Genomic DNA, 24,058 nt, shown 5'->3' on the forward strand with positions numbered 1-24,058 from the left:
GGGAGGAGCACGAAGGCTGTTTTAACATTACATGATTCAACTGTGCACGCACTTTCCAAAAGTGTACTTATCACATACCACGTGAACTCTTAGGCTGTTTGCAGTGCGATATACTTACATGTGCATGCCCTTGCCGCACATTCACACTCCAGTACAAAACATAATTATGCAAATATGTAATGCACATAATGTAACATTCTACGCTTGAAAGCAGATCAGCATTCGAACTTTTTCATTGCCTTCAGGCTGCAACAGCATATTGCAAGAGGGCACAATGGCCCCACCCAACATCTTCCCGTGAACACCATCGGCCATGGCAGTACAGACCATCTGACATCACTCACACCACCCACATGGAAGAGAAGCAATGTTGATACTTCATAGTTAACACGTTACAAATACTACTGAGAGTGCATATAGGCAGTACACCAGGTTCAGGATGCATTGATCCATTCTTCTGCTTCAACTACCTTAGCTGCTCATTTGATCTATGGCTATGCATGCTGTCATCAGCGAGCCACATCATTTCGAAAGACTGATGACGGAGAGATCATTGTGCGTGTGTAGTCACAATACTATCAGAGAAATACGTTTGGCTAATATAGGAATACTGTGGACAAAATCGTACACAATAACCTGCCTTGAAGCAAATCTCAGAAAGAAAGCGCTGTGCAGATGCATGTCAGCCGCTTCAGATTCAGTCACTTCGTGAGATCCAATATTCTTCCAACTGTACTGTTCAGCCTTCGGTGATCCACAGAGACAGACAAACAATCTGTTCCGTCCTTCCACATGAGACACAGAGAGGGAACATGTTCCAGTTCATTCCAGTATGAAGGTGGCGGAAACAGGCAATGAAAGTCATCGTTGGGCCAACATGACCAGCCTTCAGACATGCGTTCTCAGAGACCTTCGCTCATCATAATGGTATTCACCCTTGGCTACAATCCTGCAAAACACGTGAAAAGATTGCAGCAAAACAAACTGAATGTTATAAAGAAGCAATTTAGGAAAACTATGCCTATCGTATTTGTAGTACAGTGAAGCTAAGATACAACACCCAGGCAAACTTGATAATATCCGATGAATTAGCATGCCTGGTCATGGCATACCGGGTACAAAATATGCAACCAGCATAACGTTTCCACCAGTATTGATAATCTATCGTAACGTTATTATCAAACTACATAACTGCTAAGAATGTGCAACTACTAACATAAGGTACGATCGGCTTCGAAATCCAATGATTATGAGCAAGCGCGCATATATTTCTACATGTGCCATGTAGATAGAGTGTTTCATCAGGTTCAGTAGGCATGGATCCACAGTTCATTGTTCTGCTTCAACTACCGTAGCTGTGATGTACAAGTTTTGATCTCTGGCTATGCATGATGGTATTAGTGAGCCCAATGGCCTACAAAAGCCGAAGTGATGAAACTTTCTGCCGTGGGCAGAGGGATCATCGAGTTGCCCACTCTTGGTTATGTACTCATGCCATGACCAACTATCAGTGCACAAGTACTGCTACGCCCTCACTATGATCCATTGCAACAATATCACCAGGCACATGCATGCTACTGCACCCATTAAACCAAGAGTCGCAAATAGGAAAATCTTTGCTGTGAACCACAGCTATAAGGTGCTTTGAGTCCAGTTTTGTGGGAAAGTTGCACTGCACGATGCACAATACCACATTGAGCGAAATTCTTTTTTTTCACATAGCGTGAAGTGTCTCTCGAGAAATGCAATGCACAATGCATAGCACATCGCAGAAAAATCTTGTATTGCACCTGCAGTCTAAAACTACTTGCCAGCCAGAGCTCTTGAGTCACATGCACCAGCATGCAGGAAGTGATGCCCATCACGTGTCACCCAACCTTGAAGTGGAGCTAGACTCAATTTCCCGTGATACGACCTGTGATGGAGCTGGAACAACCAGCGATGCAAGTTTGCAGTCCAATTATTTGAAACTGGCCCGCTATGTTGCTGAGAACGTACTCAAGGCAACATTTGAGAAATTACCTTTCGAAAAAATGTTCGGTACAAACCTGGCCGGATATTGTTTAAACTTTACGGTCTGTGTGAAGAAAGCAACTATTTTATTGCATAGACTAAAGCTATCCAGCTTTATCGATAATTTTCACGAAATGAAAGAAGGACCCTCCTCCACCCACCCACCACCCCCCCCCCCCCCGATTGATGTCTGTAATATCAGTATTTTTTCGAAATGAAACTCCCCTTGACCCACCCACCAACGAAACTTTTTCTCTTCGTGTAAAAGATCGACAATTATGGACCCGGCATTATCGATAATTTTCACGAAATGAAAAGTTGAGTGATGAGTAACTTGTGACCGTCCTCCACCCCCACCTACTCACCCCTCAACGAAAAATAGCTGGAATGGACTAGTGTTTCAGCTATCAATATTTTTCATTACGAAACCCTTCTTGACCCACCCATGAACGATTTTTTTCTCGTTTCTTGTTAAAGATAGATAATTATGGATGGCCCCTAACGTGCCAGGTTCGAATGAATGGACCGTAGAAGATTGTTTGTGATATCACACGATCAGAACAGGTGACAACCAACACTACATGGCTGTATACTTGATGTGTTGCATTTACTGGGTGCAACGCAGGGAGTTGTAGCATCTAGGTAGATGGCACAGGCGACTGTAAAGCTAAATGACATGGGGTTCGACCCAGGGGTTCCTGTTTCAGCCACCCCTGGGGCACCATTGGGCAGATCTATACACGCTCGTACGTGGCATTGCTAATCTGGGCCGTTCTCAGGGTCAGTAGGTCAAGGCCGTGATTGCAGAGATCACGGAGAACCTCCAAATCCTGACCCAAAATTCTATAAAGTATTGTGTAGTCTCCCTACAGTGTAGGTGCTATGACTCCCTGGCGCGATGTACCTGCTGGTAAATAGACAAATTGCAACCAGGCCATAATTTGGATAGAGCAGACGATCCTGTCCTGGACCCTGTTCCACATTCAAAGTATCTAGACTCATTATAGTGAGGGAGGAATATTGTGGTACTGACTCCGATTTTCATGCGCTAAGAAATTATCAAGTATATGTAACTGTAAGTGATAATCACTCAAAGTACGAAGCTAACAGTAATATTCACTGGTTAGAGGGAAAGGCACAAACGGGAAAGGTCTGAAGAAAAAATTGACTGTCATCACCAGGATTCGAACCAGGGACCTTCGCTTGAGGCCAGCGATGCTCTAATCACTGAGCTAAGGTGTAGCCGTCATCCCAGCCGAGATCGTTCAACATTTTCTTCAGACTTCGTAACGCACACTAAGGGGGTGATTATATGTGCAGCTCCAGCCCGGGCTGGTCGACAGGCGGGCCAGCCCGCCTGCAACGGGATCTCGGGGTTGTCCACAAATCCACACAAAACGTGTTGTGCGTTTACATGGCAAGCGGGCTGGCCCGGCGAGGCGGGATCCCGCCTCGAGGCACCCGGGATCCCGGCTAGGCGGGCCAGAAAAAGCACATATAAACAGACCAGCCCGGGCCAGAGTTGTATTATTATGGTGTCGACACTGCGTTCATACTACAAAATAGGTACTTTTACCTTTTGAGGGAAGTTATAAAGAGGATTCCCGATATTGTCTTGAAAATCTATGAAGCTTTTTGTACAGCAACAAGAAGGACGTGCAGTGAGCACTGTGTATTTGTCGACATGCAGGATTTACATTAAAATGGAAGGGGAACTACTTGCAAAATACTTTGATATGGACAGCTAAAAATGTGAAAAACAGGGAAAAGAAACGAGGTGATACAACACACCAAACATGTGCCACAGCAAGAAAAGAAATCAGCAGAAGAATAAAATGTGTGAGAAAAAAGTTTTTATGTTTATAACCTGAGTTACAGTGAGTATGGCTTGCAGCCCTGCGTCTCAGCCCGGGGCAGCACATTACAGTCGTAGTGTGTTTGCTGCATACTCACAACGGGCTGGCGTGTGCTCAGCGCATATAAACTCACTGCGGGCTGGCGACCAGCCCCGCCTTGCACATGTAAACACCCTTGGCGGGCTGGCCCGCTCGCTCCAGCCCAGGCTGGAGTTGCACATATAAAAGGCCCCTAACAGCATCAGCTAATGGCATATGTACTCTTTTTCGATTGTACATGCAAGCTCTACCTTGTGATGTTGAGCTCTCTTCGTTTGGTGGGGGTACTCCGATCGTCTAATGTGAACCACAGTCCACCTACAATTCTACATTTGCAACGTTTACCAATGTGCATCGGCACTCATTGTACATAACTGTTACAGCAGAGTGTAGATTATCCGCACCCCTCGGGCGCACGCTTTCTCCAGGGGGTTCGGATGGGGAAAAATTCTGATAAGGGAGCAGTCACACATCCATCTAAGACTTGCACATTCCTTCACGTTTCCATCATTTCTCACATTCTCTTCACAGGAACTAGACACACTCTAGCTCCTCAATATGACACCACGGTGATACATTGTTGCTCCAACCTGTTGCAAACTATCTTGTGCACCGCTTGAATGGTGCTTGGGGTTGGGGAAAATGAGCAGAAGCTCATTTTCGTCCCTTCAATTCAATGGAAACTGGCATTTCGAATAAGTGATTGTTCGGATTATCGGCATTCTCCTGTACCATAAAGTCGCGGATAAAAGCCGGGCTTATAAGCACATGAGCCGCTTTCTGCATCAGGCTTTAATGCAAACCAGGCTTGTATGCAAACCATGCTTATATGCACCACTGATATTTTTGCCAGACTTGTATTCCAGGCTTCTACGCGCGACAAGCGTAGATCTACCACTGACTACCAGTATGGCGGCAGTTTTACTATGCACCGTACATAGCGCATGCACTCTTGACCCACCCGATCCGCGCTTGCATAGAAGCCAGGCTTCTACGAGCGACAGGCTTATATGCATTTAACCCGTTTGATTTTCAGGCTTCTATCTGCGATGTGCTTGTATGCAAACCCGGCTTTTATCCGCGACTTTACGGTATTCATATTCACGCTTTTGGTACAGTCTGGAACAGGAGATCCTAGTTCGACTCAGACTGCCCTTTCCATAATACGTTTCCCATGTACTCGCAGTTCTTTTATCGGAACATCTTTTCTTCCCAACCTCAAATCCTGTGCAACACCGGTTGGCTTTCCTCAGTTTCCTGAGTGGTGTTACCTCTCAATAGAAGCATGAGTGGCCATTCAATATACCGGTATAGTAAAACATGTCCATAATTATCGGAGAAAGGATCGGATGTGGCTAAATAATTTGAAACTGTTCACCTCTCCTCACTGCGCTCTTGGCCCACATTTACCACACCATAGCGAGGAAGTTCGTTCTTGGATAGATGCTCTACATCCTCCAGACATCTATCCAAGAACAAACTTCCTCGCTATGGTGTGGTGAATGTGAGCCAAGAGTGCAGTGGTGGACAGTTGCAAATAATTTTACTACAATGTGCTAAGCAGAACAGAGGTACTCGCACCTGGGTGGAAACTATTCTGAATTTTGAATGCCAGGGAAGGCTGAAGGATACCGATGAAACCACTGCCAAAGCAAACACGAATTTGAAAAGCAGTGCATGCATGGTGGCGGTGGGAAAAAGCAGCCAAGGAAAGTGTGTACATATTTTTGTTGAAAGCACGAGAATTCAAAGAAAGCTGGCTGCTTCCTCTATTTCCATGATCGGCCAGTGCCTGCAGCACGAACAGTACATTGTAATACATGTATGTGCATAGACAGACAAATAAACACCAACCTGAGCATGGGTACCGCTTGTATTCGTGGTCAGGAAAGTGAAAGTACGAACGAAGGAGAAGAAGATTGTTGACCATGGCGAACAACTGCATATCCAGAGGGCACACGGCTTGCCAGAATGGGTCGGCTACATCTTCGCTAATTTTCTATCCTAACAACATTCAGCTTCAAGGTCAAGGACGACGGCATTTTTGGAAGGAAATTTCGAATTTTGGAGAAGAAGCTTGCTTTCGGAAAAATGTTCCTTTCACGCAAGGCAGCATGCCAGGTCAGGCGTGTGAACCAGGTGAACTGTGTCAGCAGATCGACGTTTACGTTCCAGGCCGACAGTTTTTTGACCAAGCCGTGAATCGCCCTCGCTCTGACTCGCCCGGCTACGAAGGAGTAATTTTACAACTCTTCAGGCCAGCTACAGGTCTCTGATGCAGAGCTGCAAGTGACGGATATCGGTCATTTGCAGCCACTACTTTGGGCCTCCTGGTCGTCGCAATCTGATACATAATATACCTCCAAATGGACGGTGGTTTATGTGCAGGGGCAGAAGGAGGGAAAACGGGCTACAAATGTGTATGGTACTAAGGCTGTGTTTACATGAGAAATTTCAACCCGGGTCGAGTTCAGCCCGGGTTGAAAGTCTGTACGACAAACAAAAGAGGTGAGCGTTTACATGAAGACAGTTGACCCGGGTCAAATACTGATATGCCGCCAAAAGTCCACTTCTACAGTCCTGTATGGTCACGTGAATCCGTTCGCGCGAAATTTGCATCTGCAGTGCCGTTCAAACCTGGCGCGAGATACGCACAGAAGTACGTTTGTACGATTTTCTTGACCCGGGTTGATTTCAACCCGGGGCGAAATTTCAACCCGGGTCAAGCGCAATGCGTCATGTAAACGCGCCATTCACTTTGTGCACATGGCGGGTTGAAATCTGACCCGGGTCGAACTCAACCCGGGTTGAAACGCTTCATGTAAACACAGCCTAAGGCGGTGTTTACATGAGGCGTTTCAACCCGGGTTGAGTTCGACCCGGGTCAGATTTCAACCCGCCATGTGCATAAAATGAATTGCGCGTTTACATGACGCATTGCGCTTGACCCGGGTTGAAATTTCGCCCCGGGTTGATTTCAACCCTCCCCCCAAGGGGAGGGTTGAAATCAACCCGGGTCAAGAAAATCGTACAAACGTACTTCTGTGCGTATCTCGCGCCAGGTTTGAACGGCACTGCAGATGCAAATTTCGCGCGAACGGATTCACGTGACCATACAGGACTGTAGAAGTGGACTTTTGGCGGCATATCAGTATTTGACCCGGGTCAACTGTCTTCATGTAAACGCTCACCTCTTTTGTCTATCGTACAGACTTTCAACCCGGGCTGAACTCGACCCGGGTTGAAATTTCTCATGTAAACACAGCCTAATTATTGCATGCAGGGTCAGCGGGAAATGGGTCAAATATGGAGGTTATGAAGTGTGTACGGTTCTACAAATGTGTATCACTATTGCATGCAGGGGTGGGGGATATGGTGCAATGAAGTGTGTATGAACTACTGCATGCAGGGGATGGGGGTAATGGTGCAATTATGGGGGTTATGAAGTGTGTGTGAACTATTGCAGGGCTAGGGGTAGGGGGTAATGGTGCAATGAAGTGTGTATGAACTACTGCATGCAGGGGTAGGGGGTAATGGTGCAATGAAGTGTGTATGAACTACTGCATGCAGGGGTAGGGGGTAATGGTGCAATGAAGCGTGTATGAACTACTGCATGCATGGGTAGGGGGTAATGGTGCAATTATGGGGGTTATGAAGTGTGTGAACTATTGCAGGGGTAGGGGGTAATGGTGCAATGAAGTGTGTATGAACTACTGCATGCAGGGGTAGGGGTAATGGTGCAATAATGTGTGTATGAACTACTGCATGCATGGGTAGGGGGTAATGGTGCAATTATGGGGGTTATGAAGTGTGTATGAACTATTGCATGCAGGGGTCGAGATCCAAAATATGGGATGCGTATAACCAAGAGTCCATGGACACTATCGTTGGCAGTTCCCAATCTAGGGAAAGGTTCAAGGACTCATTGACCGAGTTTGCCAAATAAATTCGCATATCAAGGAAAATCTCCATTGTGGAGAGGTTCAGTAACTTGTTTGCTTCATACGAAACGAGCCAATGGGTGCAGTCTCGTGAAAATCTCGTACTTGTATGATTGCATTTGTTTACTCGAGTCTGGGCTGTTTGATTTGTGAGTATCGCCGAGATTGCACTGCCCCAAATAAAGTTTCGTGCCGCTAATGCAAGAATTACGATCTGCAATCTGTTTGTAGTACTCTTGGTAGTACCTGTAGTACCTGCAAGAATGTGCAGTCCGTGTATCGTACTTTCTCTGTTGCTGTTACAGTTGCTGTCAAGTTGCTAAAGAAAGGTTCAGTAGAGAGGTTCTGCAAAACGAAAATTCGAACGAAGTTTCACGACAGTCCTTGCGAAAGTGTGTGCGAATTTTTGCACGAACTTTGCGTTCTGCAGATTTTCGTAGTTTGCGCGGGCCAAGTGCACGTACGCCATGACCCGATCTCACGAAATTTCCTACGACAGTTCATTTCGTGTTCCCTGCAAGTTTCGCTTCCAAAGTTGCGAAAGTTCGTGCGAAGTTTCGCACCTCCTGATGTAGAGGGAAAGTTTGTACGCATTTTCGTTTTGCAGAACCTCTCTAGTGACTCTTTTGTTTGATACGAGACGAGTCAATGAGTCGGTGTGGCTTAGAATCTTTCGCTGTAGAATAAATCTATTCGTATGTCTATTTGAGAAATAATTGTATTCACTGGTTATAAAATAGGTTAAGACAAACTCACAGAATAAATACCATCGGTCCCTTGGTGTTCGTCCTAAAGAGGTTCGACTGGATATCATTCATACTCACCAAAAGATGTGTAAGATTTTATTATCATGGAGTGCCTGTTTATCTCTCAGTATCAGTACCTCCAACCATAGCCTTGACCCTTTTATCCTCAGGATCAGTGTAGTTGTTGGAACGAGGTGTCGGACTCAGCAATGTATTTGTTTGCATTTAATACATGTTTATTGTTCCTCCTTTGCTGTGTTGTTTTAGAAAATCGTGGACTAACAGTTTGAAGTCATTGAACTACTTCCAAAAGTTGTATCGACATCAACAGGATTACGATTTCCGTGCAATATGATGGTGGATGACCTTATCACGATAACCCATGATTATAAACCAATATAAACACAGAATCAACAAAAACATCTGCGACACGCACCTGCCGCATGGCTACATTTCTCAAACAAATCTGATCGAGGGTGGGGAAATCTGAAATATCTGAAAGGCACGACTCATGCATAACCTTCCTAGGGGCTCCCGTAAGAAGACCATAGATCTGTGGGAAGCACCCTAGTAAAAAAAAAAAAAATTCACGGTTCGCGTGAGACTCGGCTGGAAGCCGGGCTTTCCGCATCCGTAGGAACGCCACCACCCTTCAAGGATCAAGGCGCAGCCTAGTAAAATAAAAGTAAATAATAATAGTTTCCTCTGAGACAAAAATGCGATAATATGTATTTCACCTGATGAGAAGGCTTGAAAGTATACTTGTGAAGACAAAAACTTTCAAGATGTTTGTAATGAGCCTGAAGTGTGTCCTTTTTATGAGTATAAATAATAATAATAAGACAAATTTATGACAGAGTCATGAAATTCTGCAACAGCAACATGCACAGAGTGAACTCCGTATAAAAAAGTATAACCACCACTACTCACATGTTCACCTGCAGGAGAACATGCATTATCATGCTAGTGCCATTTTCTGCCACAAAAGGCTTGCACATCAATGCGTATAATACGGTATTGATATGATCAAGAGTGCATAAACCTCTTGATATGATGTGAAGGCCATCATTTACATAATTATTGATACAGGCAAGAGTACATAACCCCGGGGTTATGTACTCTTGATATAGGGCATTCCGTTGATTGGTGACAGAAAAAACAAAAGAAATTATAGCAATAAAAACTGCTTTATGGCAGTTTTCTAAAAAAGGTTATTGTGTTCTAGTCCATGGACCCCGTCCAAAAAGTAAGAAATTACCGAAATGTGATAGCTGGAAATTAAAATTTCACACAAAACCTCACAATAATCACACACAGAATTAATTGCTACATGTAGAAGACCTTTTCCCCTCGTGATCCTCTTTCCTATGCATGCATGTTGCCAATTGTTGGTGCAGAACAAGTTAAAGTTGAAAGCAGCATTTCAAGTGTTGTCAGTGATTATTGTGAGGTTTTGTGTGAAATTTTAATTTCCAGCTATCACATTTCGGTAATTTCTTACTTTTTGGACGGGGTCCATGGACTAGAACACAATAACCTTTTTTAGAAAACTGCCATAAAGCAGTTTTTATTGCTATAATGAACTACTGCATGCAGGGGTAGGGGGTAATGCAGCAATGAAGTGTGTATGAACTACTGCATGCAGGGGTAGGGGGTAATGGTGCAATGAAGTGTGTATGAACTACTGCATGCAGGGGTAGGGGGTAATGGTGCAATGAAGTGTGTATGAACTATTATCCCATGGTACGGTACTATAGGCCTGTTTCAGCCAATCAGGAGCCTTGCTGACCGGGAAATAATAGCCAATACAATCCCGCGCGGGATGATATTCATTATTAACTGGGTTCACTTTTACCGTACCTACTACGGTGCACCCTGCATTGGCATGCCCCCACCCCTCTCGATTCGGTGCAATGCATCTTGCCACTGGAGTCCTTTCGATCAGAACCCAGCGATAAAATGCACTACACAGAACCGTGAGAGGGTGGGAGCATGCCAAAGCAGAGTGCACCGTCGGTACAGTAAAAGTGAACGGAGAGAACTTACCTCCGCGACTACGTCCAAAACCAGATTCCACACAAACAAACAACGAACTCCAATCACTATTCAACTCAACACTACGACACAAAGGAGACTTCGAAGTTCATCAGTTCTCATTCACTCTTTGTAAACTCGAAAACTACACAAAGTATCACCATCCGAGTGAAAATTACTAATTGCAAGGAGAGATACCGAAACAACACGAAAAGTACAAGACGTGAAAGTGAGAGGAAAAATCTTGTACAGAATATTCAACAGTGTGAAAGAAGAAGAGCGTAGCAATCCATGTGTGATGTAGATAAGATATGGATGCAAGATGCGACCCGCAGTGATTATCATGACATTGTATCCAGTACGATTACCACAAGAACAATCTAAAACGTAGATGCTGCTACAAATCCAGTATGCCTAAATATAACAAGATCAACGGTCTTCTGATTGCATAGTGGCCGATAGTGAAACAACCAAGAGTCTTGATACAACGAAATGCTCTTTACTCACTGGTACCAATGTCCGACGATATGTACAATGTGGTTACTGCCTGCACGGACAGTGTTCAGCAAGGATCCCAAACCGTTGAAAGTAATTAGTTCCACGCCGATCCAATGACAAGGAAGTCAGCACCAGCATCCATAATGACGTTGTATCTCGTCGTGACTTGAAGTATGGCCCTTACTTTGAACCAAATGACTATGTATCATAACAGTGCAATCTTCGTCAATTCTCTAGTCCAACTACTAAAATGCAACTTGTCTCCCGAGCTCCATCGCTCTCAAACCTTGACTGGATTGAAAAGAAAGGCAGCATTTTGTTTTTGGTATAGCTGTACCTTGGTAATTGTATTCAGAACGCAGTTGCGTCGATCCCCAAAATGCGTAGATGTACCTGGGATAAGTAGGATATTGACCCGCGTACTCGGGTGTTACCGTACCCTCATATCATCCCTCCTGCTACGCAGTCGGGATGATATTCGGGAGGTAACACCCTCGTACTTGGGTAATATCCTATACCTGCATGCAGGGGTAGGGGGTAATGGTGCAATGAAGTGTGTATGAACTACTGCATGCAGGGGTAGGGGGTAATGGTGCAATGAAGTGTGTATGAACTAATGCATGCAGGGGTCGAGATCCAAATATGGGATGCGTATAACCAAGAGTCCATGGACTCTTGGTATAACATAACATGCTGTCAAAATCGAAAAACATGTCTGGACTCTGCCAACCGGGTTATGGCTGTAGTCAGGAGAACTACGTATACGTACGCGTCCTCGCCTTGTATTACATGCTGTCAAAATCGAAAAACATGTTAAACTACCAAGCAAGGCTTGTGTGTACGTGTAGTGCATGCGAGATTTGCGAGGTCATTCCCGAACGCAAATTGAATCGCGATTTTCCCAGGGGTCAGCGCATTGCGAGATTTGCGAGGCCATTCCCGGGCGCAAATTGAATTGTGGATCGCGCTTCAGCCCAACCGCGACCCACGCAACCCGCGGCGCATGAGCTCAGTTATAACAAGAGTACATGAAAACCAGAGTGTGCAGCTTGGGGCCTTTCTGCTATGGGTGTCTGTCACGGCGAAATTCCGTACATCATATTTGGCCCAGATCTGAGGCGGGAAATGGCGTAGTGCGTACAACTGAGCTGCAGGTGTGCAGAAAGAGACCTGCTTGAATCCTGCTTGTACGCACTACATCCCTAAAATGATTTAATCACGGAATTTCGCCGTGACAGCAACCCATCCGAGCTGCACACTCTGGTTTTCATGTACTCTTGGTTATAAGGGCTTCACCTTCAGTCCCCTTCTCAGTTGCTTTCTTGTATCGCTAGAGGGAGGTTTGACTACACTGGACTTTGAGGAGTTGTCTTGGAGTGGATCTGCTATCTATGCGGTAAGTTCTATTCGTTTTTGTGAATGTATATGAGAATAGGTGTGCTGTCCGAGCGGGAGAGGATTAGCTTGTACATGTACCTCAATGTGCCTCTATCAGGACCCTCTCTAAGGTTGCGTTTGTTCGGTGCCATTCCGCCACCATTCCAAAGTCATTCCGCCGTGTTTTGGTTCCGGAGCGGTTTTTTTGATACACTCGAAAGCGTTTGTTCGGTGCAATTCCGATTCCGGTCGCGGAATGAAGGGGGCAGAATCGTTTCTGGCGATTCCTAAGAAAAAGTGGAATGAGGTTTCATTCCGAGCGGAATGAAAATGCGCGGAGGGGCTTCGTTGCTGCTGCATACCTGTACCTCACCAACAAAACAAAACTTCAAACTCGATTATCGATACTATGTACAGGAATGTTGGCGGACATCGTCCAGGATATAGGCTGGTACTGGGAATGACCGAACAAATGCAACCAAATTTTAATCTTTTTCAAACCCTTTATGTACCGTAACGTACTTGTGTATCAGTGTCTTTCAGTGGTAGATTTTCTTGTGACCTGACAGGAGCAGACAATGCTTGCAAACGCAAGCACAAACAGCAAAACAGGGAGTTGCAGTAATAAAGAATATTCTTTCATTCACTCGTTACCATCAAGAACGTTTGATTACTGAGAGACTGTGTTTATTTCGGCCCTATCCATGAGTTAGTGGAGTGTACGCACATGGCGCCAGTATGTTCAATCACGATCACTACCCCTTCTTAAATGGAAAGGTATGCACTAACTAATACTGTTTTATAGAAGATATTCTGATGCAGAGTATCTACACTCGAATAACTGGCATATGTGCCAAGTAAGCAAGAACAGAACAGTGCAAAGTGGAAGTGGTATGACCTTACCAAACTTCAGTACTGCATGTTGCCACTCTTCAAGCACTCTTTTCTACCGATCGTCAGCTAGCGTTTTGAGGGTAATGCAATTGGCAACTTCCAGTTGTGATGTTGGCTGTTCTACATGTATATGATCTTGTTGGCTATTGCTTGGATTCTATTTTGCAACAACTCCAGTTCATTGTTTTGCATGTACTGTTAACAGGTGGAAGATGGGATCTATTTTATTGCTTGCACTATGTATGTTGGCTTCAATGCTGCACACAATAAATTGTGCTGAAGGTAAGACTTTAAAAAGATATTCAGTGTCATTTTCTATCCTTTTGCTCGGAACTTGCAATGACAATTGTAATATTCCATTACATTACATTTCTGTAATTTCGGGTGCGGGGAAAATTAACATGATCAACCTGTTGCCATGGCTCCCCACTGTGTCACATATTAGCAAAAGACTTTGTAGTGTACTTCGTACCTTGAGTCAACTTTGAGGCACATTGTAGTCTAGTTCCAATGTCAGATTTGTGATGGCTTGTTCACATAATTATGTTGACAACAAACCGCAAAATGAAACATTCTATGAAGTACTCAATGACCTTCATATAGGTCACAAAATTATATGTGAGTCCGAACAGTCTGGAAAACAATTCGGGTGGATAAAACTGATTTCCAGCGGTCATTACAATATTACACAACGATAAAGCACGACTTTTTTCAACCCTTCTTTACGCGCAAAAGTTAAATTTAAAAATTTAAAAATTAACACAATGGATTAAAATGCAATACGACATACACTGGAGAAGAATAAGAAAAATGCACGTGTAAAAATAAAGATTTTCAAACCCAACCCAAACAGAACTTCAAATCAAAACTTTATGAAACAAAATAAATAATTCTCACCAAACTCCATCAATAAACTCAATTCAAAGGAGAAAAAACATCAAAACAAAACAAAAAACATTGTATGAATTACGTCATAACACTACTGTCTAAGGTATTCAATTGTTTGAGGGAAAGACAGAAACAAAGTCTGAAAAAAAAAAAGACTCACCACCAGGACTCGAACCAGGTACCCTCACTTGTAAGGGTGAGGGTACCTGGTTCGAGTCCTGGCGGTGAGTCAATTTTTTCTTCAGACTTTGTTTGACTTTGTTTCTGTCTTTCCCTCAAACAATTGTCGTGATAAATCTAATATTGACTTCGTACTTGGTCAGTATAGGAAATAAAAACCTCGTAAAAGACCTCGGCTTTGCCTCGGTCTTTTACTCGGCTTTTATTTCCTATATTGACCTCGTACTCAGTCAATATTAGATACTTAGAAAAACCAAGGTCCCCCGATGTTTTTTATTAGTTTTTATTGGTCATAAACCCAAGGCCGGAGCATTTATTGCATTTAAAATCAACCAGTAAAAACTCCTACTCAATCTCCAACAACAAAATTAGTGGACAGCTGTTATTTGTGTTGCTATGACAACTCGTGTGCTGGACGAGTATTTGTTGTCATTGGTTCAATTTCTTTTACTCTTCATAGGCTATCAGATCATTTTCCTTATTCGGTCTAGTTATAACCAGTATCTATAATGAGAGTGTGGTCTGTCTCCATGGTTACCGGTGTTCATTTCATAACTATAGCCACTGCTCCTTGTTTGATCTTATCTGGAAGGCCCATTCTTGCACATTCCAACAGCAGCCAAGGGAGCTGGCTCTCGTGGTTATTCAGACTGGGTCCGATCCTAAAATGCTGTTTTTATGAACTGTTTTTATGACCTTTTTTTAAAAATGTTTTTTTGGATAGGATATGATTATGTTGAATAAACGAGGTTTGTGTCAATGGGAGATTGACTTGGAGTTTTTACGAGTTGATTCTAAGAAATTTGAAACTCCATAAAAAAATGAAATAAAATAAATTATCGTGTTCGTTCCCGAAGGGAACTCACGGGGGCCGATTCCCACTCGGTACCGTGAGTGCCGTGCCGTGAGTACCCATGGTGATTTTGCTCATGTGTGGGGCAGTTTTGGCGCGAGTTCATTCCGTGGCTCCTGCCATACCGCGCCGTGGACATTCCGTTGCCGAGGGCCTCTGGGGGGTGGAAATGGCATGCCGTAGTATTCCGCGAGGTGGAATGCAGTGAGTAGTAGAGAAAAAGGTATTTTACTACTGCCTGAAAGGAAGTTTTTTCTTTCTTTTGTATTTGTGGTACGAAGTTTTTTCTTGGCGTTTGGCTTTTCGATTGGTTGAATCTTGAGCTTTCTCCAGTCATCTTCCCGGCCCCCGCTATTTTCCCTCAGGACCAAAGTCAGAATTTTTTTTAAAAAAAATGGTGATCCGGCCTGCCGACGGAATGCACGGAATGACTGTGCGCAGGTGTAAATCACTCTCAGCTTTAAGCTCGTACCGTGGGGTACACGTGACCTACCCAAATCCTCGGCACGGTACTCACGGTACCATAGTGGGAATCGGCCCTAACACCCTGTAAAACTCTACTGTAGCCTTGTCATGCTATGTTCAGTACACCGAACTGTCATATGTTCAGTACACCAAACCTTGTCATATGTTCAGTACACCCAACCTTGTAATATGTTCAGTACACCCAACCTTGTCATATGTTCAGTACACCCAACTGTCATATGTTCAGTACGAGGTCATTTGCTATTTTTGGACACTCAAATTAAATAGCACCTTATTATGTTGGTTTGTAAAAAAAATTCTTACTTTTCTATTGGCACACTTATGCTTTACCACCGCCACACACACACCTGAAGGCCTAGAGTTGAAGCGTGTGGCCACAACTTGACCTGATCGAAGGTGTCTTTTTCTACTGCTTTTTCAATGCGAGGAATTATTAGACAACTAAACGAGAGAGCTTGGAAGCTCAGGGCCCTACGTTATGCTTTTTTCCTTGATGACCTAGACAAAAAAAAGCAAAGGGATGTTGTAAATTCTTTAAAAAATTCCTTTTTTTTAAGACATAACCTGGGATTCGAACCCGCACTATCGCGCCCTGCATGCATCCCCCGATACACTTCGCATACATACTAATTCTTCCAAGTTGCTTCACATGATCTTGCATTTGAAAGCCCTATTTGAATATGCATTGTGGCCAGCCGTCTTTGATGGTACGGTACGGTAGGGATAGGTACGGGACAGGTACGATCGAGGGTAATACAACACCGTCTCCCGTACCGTGCCATCAAACACAGCTGGCCACATACAGCTGCCCACAATATTCAAATAGGGCTTTCAAACGCAAGATCATAACGTGAAGCAACTTGGATGAATGGGTATGAATGCGAAGTGTATGGGGGAATGCATGTAGGGCGATAGGGCGGGTTCGAATCCCTGGATATGCCTGAAAAAATAGGAGAATTGAAAAATTTATAACATCCCTATGATTTTTTGCCGTCAGATACGGGATAGCGCCAGGCGTGACACAAACAAACAAACAAACACACAAACAAATACCAAATTAAAGCTGTGTGGACCCTGGCTAGCGCCAGACGTTACTGAAGTAACGTCTTCTGCATAACTACGGGAATTAAATAGCATCTAGCAGCAGTCTGCAATGGTGTGGACAAGTAAACTTGCACAGGACATGAAAATGGGGTAAGGCTATGCTTATGAGACCGGCTGATATGAGTTCTAATGACGAGCCGTTCATAGCAAGCTTTTCAAGGTTGTTCAATGTGACACACAATTTAAAGTGTCACCCAAGGGTTTCATGGACGTCATATTCAAGAACAGAGGAGAGCACTCCAGTGTGGCGCATCTCCTTCTCATATTTCGCAAAGAGTGAAGGGCTAGCGCCGTAACTAGCCGCTGCGTCCTTCTTTGTTAGGAAGTGGTCACTGGGGCCAGGTGAGTGGAACGCTCGCACTGCTTAAAGAGATTTATCCTGACCAGAACTCCTTCACAAATGCACGGGCTGAGAAGACGAGGAGACTCTTACTGTATTTAATCCACTGTTCCTGTTCCTTTTCCCTTGCCTGTATTTCACCTGACGAGAAGGCTTGAAAGTATACTTGTGAAGACAAAAACTTTCAAGATGTTTGTAATGAGCCTGAAGTGTCTCCTTTTTATGAGTATTATTTACTATTTAATCGAAATTTTCGAAATTACTCAAAACATTACCTAAAAATAGCAAAGAAAACGCCCAGAAAGAAACGGCTTTCGCCGCTAAAAATAGGAAGGAAGGAACTTGAGGACCACACGAAGACACTCTTGTCAAAGATTTGTCCACCAAGGAAAGGGCAACGACTCAGGAGGACTCTACTTCCATATTTAACTTATTTGTCCAAAAATTGCGAATCACCTCGTACACCCAACCTTGTCATATGTTCAGTACACCCAACTGTGATATGTTCAGTACACCCAACTCGCAACACACGAACATGGCATCATCAGGGATATCACTGATGATGCCCTCCTGGGTGAAAATGTGGACAATTTACTGTACTTGGTGTAAGCAAGGACTGTTTGTGTGTTGCGAGTTGGGTGTATTTCCTCCGTTAACACAAACTTGGTGATGAATTATGAATTTTGGGCTGAAACGATTATACGGAAAAATCGAGTACTCGTTTGATAACTCTAACGATCGAGTGATCGTTTAGATTACCGATTACGATTATTTTGCGTTATTTAAACTTGTGTCCAGAAAGAACTGTAAACCCTCGTTTTTGCGAAGTTTTAATCAGTTTCCGCTGGGAGTATGCAGTTGCCAGGGTATGGTTCATGTTCTGAGGTTAAATTGACTTCAAAACTGCCATGTTTCGGAGCTACTCTTTCACTAATGCAGATTTGTTGGTATTATGAAGGCATAGGCCGTGATCGTTTGGTCGGATCCAGATCCAGATCCATCGGATCCACTGGATCTGCAATGATCGATTGGTCGAATCCGGATCCAGATCCTTCGGATTTGGATCCGAGCAACCCTGCCCCGGGAGCAGGGTTGACTGGATCCATCGGATCCAAATGTGACCTTTGTGCGTATATGGTGGGTAAAAATCATTTTTATACTCATTGTCGTACGTCTAGTGGACTTTTGTTGACTTTTCGTACGACGCGGGCGATCAGTACGACTTTTGCCTTTTTTGGGTGACCTGTCAGCGCCATTTTTTACTTCGTCAACATGGCAACAGCCAAGGTCCGCAAAAAAGTGTTCGGTTGATTCTGAAGGATCCGACGGATCTGAGATTTGGATCTGGATCTGGATCCGACCAAACGATCATAGCCTTAGTTTGTGGAAACAGAGTAATGTTTGCACAAAATTATGACTCTATTTGCTAACGATTATAATAGATTACTCGATCATTAAGCTAAAGAGTATTCGATACGTGAAAATCCACAATCGTTTCAGCCCTAACTTTGATGGGTATGAAAACGCTTGAAACAGGTCAAGTACCAGGCCCGCCGGAAGGCAGGCGAAGTTGATCCGGTTTGAGTGGGTCCGGGGATTTCCCCAGGGGCATTTTTGAAAAATCGGGTCGGATTTAGCAGAATTTGGCCCTTTCACAAGTTTTCAGAGCCCCCTACAGGGAATAATTTTGCATGGATATCAATGTACGATGTTTGGCCTACTATGGGAGTATTGGTGTTTGTACAGATGTACATGTACATGTATGTATGATCGATAATACATGTACATGTACATGTACCCAGAATTTTTCTCCCCGGTTTTAGACAAATCCCAGGGAGTGACCTGAGCCAGAGTTGGTCCGGTTGTCTCCGGACCAACCGGACCGGCTCCGGGGCATGCATTTGTATCAACTGTACATCATGGAACGAAGGTAGTTCAGCTGATGTACGGCGTCTTTACAAGAGAAACTACCTTTGCTCCGTGATGTACAGTCGATACAAACTGTTCTTGACCTGTTCCGAGCAGCGAGTTCAGTTTGCGTCGCTTTTGCTCTACTCATTTTTGAACCAGCGTCGCTGTCGTAATCTGCTGCACGCGAATCGTCATCTCTCTCGAGTCGATGTTCAGCTCTTTTCACCCTTGCCTCGGCTGCTTTGATCACACTCGGCTGCACTTTGCTGATGCCGCCATCCTTCAAGCTGGCTTTCAAGCTGCGTGATCCGCCAGGGTGGCGATTACTCGTTTCCACCAGGGAGTCGTAAAATATATTTTATGGCTCCCTAGTTTCAACTCCAATCTCCAGAACTCCGCGAAACCAGGAGTAGACGCACAGCCAAACTGATTCCATTGTCCCTGATTACTGCTTCTGCCAGCACTGAACGGCTGTGGCTAGCAAGCAATGTCCACTTTCCTTAGCCACAAGACTCGTGTCGGACTACAGACTTCGGAAGAATGCATGGTCATCGGCATTCGAATCTGGGCTTTGCGCAAGTCGAACAATAACTTATTGTGTAGTGCGATCGGAGCAGCTACACGTTCACTCGCTCATTGTGTGGGCTTGCTGCTCGTTGCATCGATCTCTATCAATCTAAAACTCAGTGCTAGAGAAGCCAAGCGGCGCATTATGTCCTCGGAGAAGTGGTATTTCAGTTTTGCTCACCATGGCCGTCACCATCTATGTTGCCACAGCGCAGCCATCGATTCCGCTCGGTTTGCTGTGAAATATCACTTTCCTTGCATCGTATCTCTTTCTTGGCTTGCCAGGAAAGGCCCAGAAAGTGATCGCAACTCATTTCACATCAGTTTGTGCGCAAACCAGTCACTCAAAAATCCATCACGAAGTTTTTGTTAACGGAGAAAGTACTGAAAACTGATAAAAACATCCAGATAATTTGTTCGACATGACTAATAAAGGAATTATTCATCCAGTGCATGCGCCAAAGAGTGAATAGCAACTGAATGGAGCGGTTGTCCGTTGACAAACCCACTTTTATTTACAATGCAGTCGCGTGATGTCCACCACTTTCTGAGTGCAGAGAAATAACAAAACAAAAAACTTGATAACACAGTATTCAAGATCAGAAAATTACGTAACAAGGCAAGACTCGGCCACCACGACAAAACTATCCACAAAACGTTGGGTGGGGAAACCCCAACGAGAACGAGCACCACGGACACAAAGAATGCTGGATCTCAGTAAAGAGAAAGAGAGACGGGCACGCAGCAGACTCATGACAACGGAGTATTCGCTACCAGAAGACTGACATTGTAAGCGACGTTCTCTACAACCACCATGAATACCAAACCCTAGAGGGGTGAAGGAAGCACGCTCTACATTGACAACTCCCTCTTCCTACTCGTGACGCTTGGAATCCTCATGTTGCATTAAGCACGACTCGTATTATTTCACACACACACACACACACACACACACACACACACAACCTAGCTGCAAACCACATTAATCCAGCAAAGTGGATTTCTTCAGCCGAATCGAGAGCATTCTGGATTAATGTCTATAAGACATTGACTGGGACGAGGTCTGTATGGGAAATTTAGGCTGCTTACGTGACCCCTTTATTTCCCATATAGATCTCGTTTCAGGCAATATCCTTTTTTTTATCACGACCAAATATGAACGGACATGGCCAAATTTCTGATTTCGCTCACAGTTGGCTCCTATCCCCAGGTGGACCTCATTCACCCAATATGATGTTTGGTCCAGAAACCCTCCGTCCTTTAGATATTGCCTAAAATCAAAAAAAGTCGATAAAAATACGAACTGAAACACATTCAAACAAGGTACAAGATTGAGGGTTTGCAGCTACTTACAACAACGCAGTACAGCCAAACCAACTATGTTCTCATACCGATCCAATTTACCTAGTAATGTTTAGCCATCCATACAACGACCTGAAAAATTCCAGATCCACAAACTCCCTCACATCACACGAGGATCTAGTTGCACTGAGGCAGCTCGCCCAGGATCGTCGAAAGTGGAAGGAACTAACGTGTGCTGTGTGTAATGGCTGAAGTTATACAATTACACTAGATACCCTTAACAATAATAACGGATACAATTACACTAGATACTCTAGATACTAGATACTCGGTACTCTAGATACTAGCTACTCTAACAATTTTATCAAACATGATAATTACCACATCAAATGCTGCGGAGACCTATCCAGAATCGGCAATATGCTGGCCCTGGCCTGGAGATCTGCAACTATAATCAGCTTCTACTTTGCAACACTAACGGATTAGTCCCCTTTGTCGATTGATGGATCAATCGGTAGATTCGGCTCTGTTTTTCTTTCCTTTCTTTCTTGTTTTGAATTGTACGTTGAACTCATTGGATTTCTTTGTATTCTGTATCTCGTTATCGTTATATTTCCCTCTAGCCCTCTCGCTTAGGATGAGCTTTCTTTTTTATGGCAGCTTAAGCGAAGGCTATATACCTGCTTTATGCAGGTTGATGCCAACGCGAACAAGCAAAATAATAATAATAATATTAGGATTGGTGACTTGCTGAGTTTATTGAACAAATCGATCAATTCAGCCTGTCTACTGGCGGCCATTGCAAAGGCCAGTAGCAGCGGGTTACGTCCTGAAATTGGGGAAGGCCACCAACATGACTATCACCACGTTACAACCTGTCCCCAAGCGCCAACAAGTGATAGTCTTGAATAAAGGTATCCACTAAAAATCACTTGGGGGAAATATTCAAATTTCGAACTCTCCAACGGCCATGCACTAGCCGAATCCAACTCACTGGGAATCGTAACAGGATAGCACACACAGAGCGCCTCCATATACCTTTTTTTCCTATAAACCTTTTTGCTACGCTACCAGCACTAAGACATGATGGGAATAATCCCTGCCCTCACAGAAACTGGAATAAAGCCGCCACGAAGCGTCATTTGCTGAACAAACGCCCAGCATGACAAAAAAGAAGAACTGCTCCACAACAACAACAACTCAGCAAGGACTGCAACAGTAGCACAAGATGGCCCAACATTTCTCTTGTACAAGGCAGCGAGTGCACGCGAGTTTCACGTGTGCATCGATGCCTCGTCGCACTAGTGGAAAATCATGACGTAGCAGTCGGGCGCTCGAGGATATCAGGTATGCATTGCAGTTGGAAAATCAAGAATCGAAAAGTAAAAACTTCTCTTTGGGGGGCAGCTACGGCCCTGCAAAAATATGCATGATGTAACCGCGCATGCACCAGACATACATGGGCTCATAGCAACTAGAGAGAAATTTTGAATTTTTGGATGGGAGCGTGGCACGCATGTGAAACTCGCATGCACTAGCTGCCCAGCACAAGAAATCATTCTGGACCAATCTGGGCCATCTTGCACTACTGTTGCAGTCCTTGCTGATTTGTTGTTGTTTCTTTCATTTTTTATTTTTTTAAAGAGAACACAAACCTACAAATCATGTTGAAAGACAAAAAGTACATTGGACTGGGTAGGCGCTATCCACAATGCCAGTAGCTGTGCTGATGAAATACATGAACTCTGCCGACCATAGGTCTCGGCGTCACAGTGCCATGTATGCATCAAAATTAATCATAAGTTTATAATGAGCCAACATAAGGGGTCGTCCACAATTATCGAACTTTTTTCACGAAACGAAATAATTTCGTTATGGGGTGGGAGGGGGTAGACCAATTTCGTTTCAGAAAAGTTCGATACATGTACATGGCCATAGGAGCGGGTTTTGTTGTATATTCATGTATATGTCAACAATTTTTACGTTCTGAGGGGGAGGGAGGGAGGGGTTGGGTCTAAACTAAAATAATTCGTTTGGTGAAAAAAGTTCGATATTTGCGGACGGCCCCTAAGAAAGTGACAAAAAATAAAATAAAAAATAAGACAAAACAAGAAGGGAATAATAATGGTGGAAAAAAGGGGGAGATTGAGAGATGCGTGGGTAGCTCTCGAGTGATACGGCAGGGTGAATCTAGACCAGAGTGGCTGGCGACTTCGTTGCAGGTGTGTGCAGCAGTGCCGGGCTTTCAGAGGTGGTCTGTAGCCCACAGCCAGTCAGTGTGTAGCAAGTGCTTCCATGCAGCTGCCTTGAAGCAGTGCAGCCGTTGCAGTGGAGAAGTTCTTCTTTCTCGTCATGGTGGGCTGGTGCTTTAAAGCTAGTGACGCTTCGTATCCCAGTATCCAAGCAACATTACTAACGTCTCTGGACCAAACTGTCATAGTGGGCGAACAAGGTCCGCTCAGGTATAAAAGGAGCCAACTTTAAGCAAAATCGGTATTTGGCCATATCCGGTGATAGTTGCTCGTTACAGACATTGACTCTTAAACTATGCAACTGCGTTTAGTTCCTTCTGGATTTTAGCTCTTGTTGCCAAATATAGGACTAATAGTTTCAACCCATCATCATTTAGATCAGGACTTCTTCGTGTGGTACTTTGAGACTAAACTGGACCTCTCACCTAGCACTAAAATCAATTGACCCAACTCACTTGAAGACACTAGAAACTCCTTGGACAAGAAGAACATCCAGTCCATCGAAAATGAATCTTTACGAGCCAGCTCACACTTTGACATCACATTTTGTTGATTTATAATATTATTAAACACACAAGTGATGGTTTTCGCTGAAAGGATCTCACCTCTTATCATGTCCCCTGCCTGCCTCATTGCAGTATGTAAGAATACTCCAAAGCTGTTAAAGATTCTCGAGCAGGTGGTCAACGAATGCCAGCCAGAGGTGCTATAGGGTTTTTACATTGCCAAGTTACAGCCTGCTCCTTGTAGACAGAAGGTGCTTTTGAGGAAGATAGT

General features: G+C 44.1%; 1 protein-coding gene and 1 long non-coding RNA gene across 2 annotated transcripts in view; one reads left to right on the forward strand and one right to left on the reverse strand.

Annotated features, from left to right (window-relative positions):
- Positions 1 to 359: 359 nt before the first annotated feature.
- On the reverse strand, positions 360 to 6,083 carry LOC135830075 (uncharacterized). Its single transcript, XR_010555989.1, has 2 exons — positions 5,763 to 6,083; positions 360 to 949 (listed from the first exon to the last, which is right to left on the reverse strand). It is a non-coding gene; the product is annotated as an uncharacterized LOC135830075 (long non-coding RNA).
- A 6,301-nt stretch (positions 6,084 to 12,384) lies between these two features.
- The window catches only part of LOC135829764 (uncharacterized), a 35,336-nt gene continuing 23,662 nt past the window's right edge, over positions 12,385 to 24,058 (forward strand). The window contains exons 1-2 of the mRNA XM_065342148.1: positions 12,385 to 12,523; positions 13,604 to 13,680. Coding sequence (XP_065198220.1) covers positions 12,519 to 12,523; positions 13,604 to 13,680 — 82 coding nt within the window. The 5' untranslated portion in view covers positions 12,385 to 12,518. The remainder of the gene's footprint in view (positions 12,524 to 13,603; positions 13,681 to 24,058) is intronic.

The sequence above is a fragment of the Sycon ciliatum genome, chromosome 13 (assembly GCF_964019385.1).
Source record: "Sycon ciliatum chromosome 13, ocSycCili1.1, whole genome shotgun sequence".
NCBI lineage: Eukaryota > Metazoa > Porifera > Calcarea > Leucosolenida > Sycettidae > Sycon > Sycon ciliatum.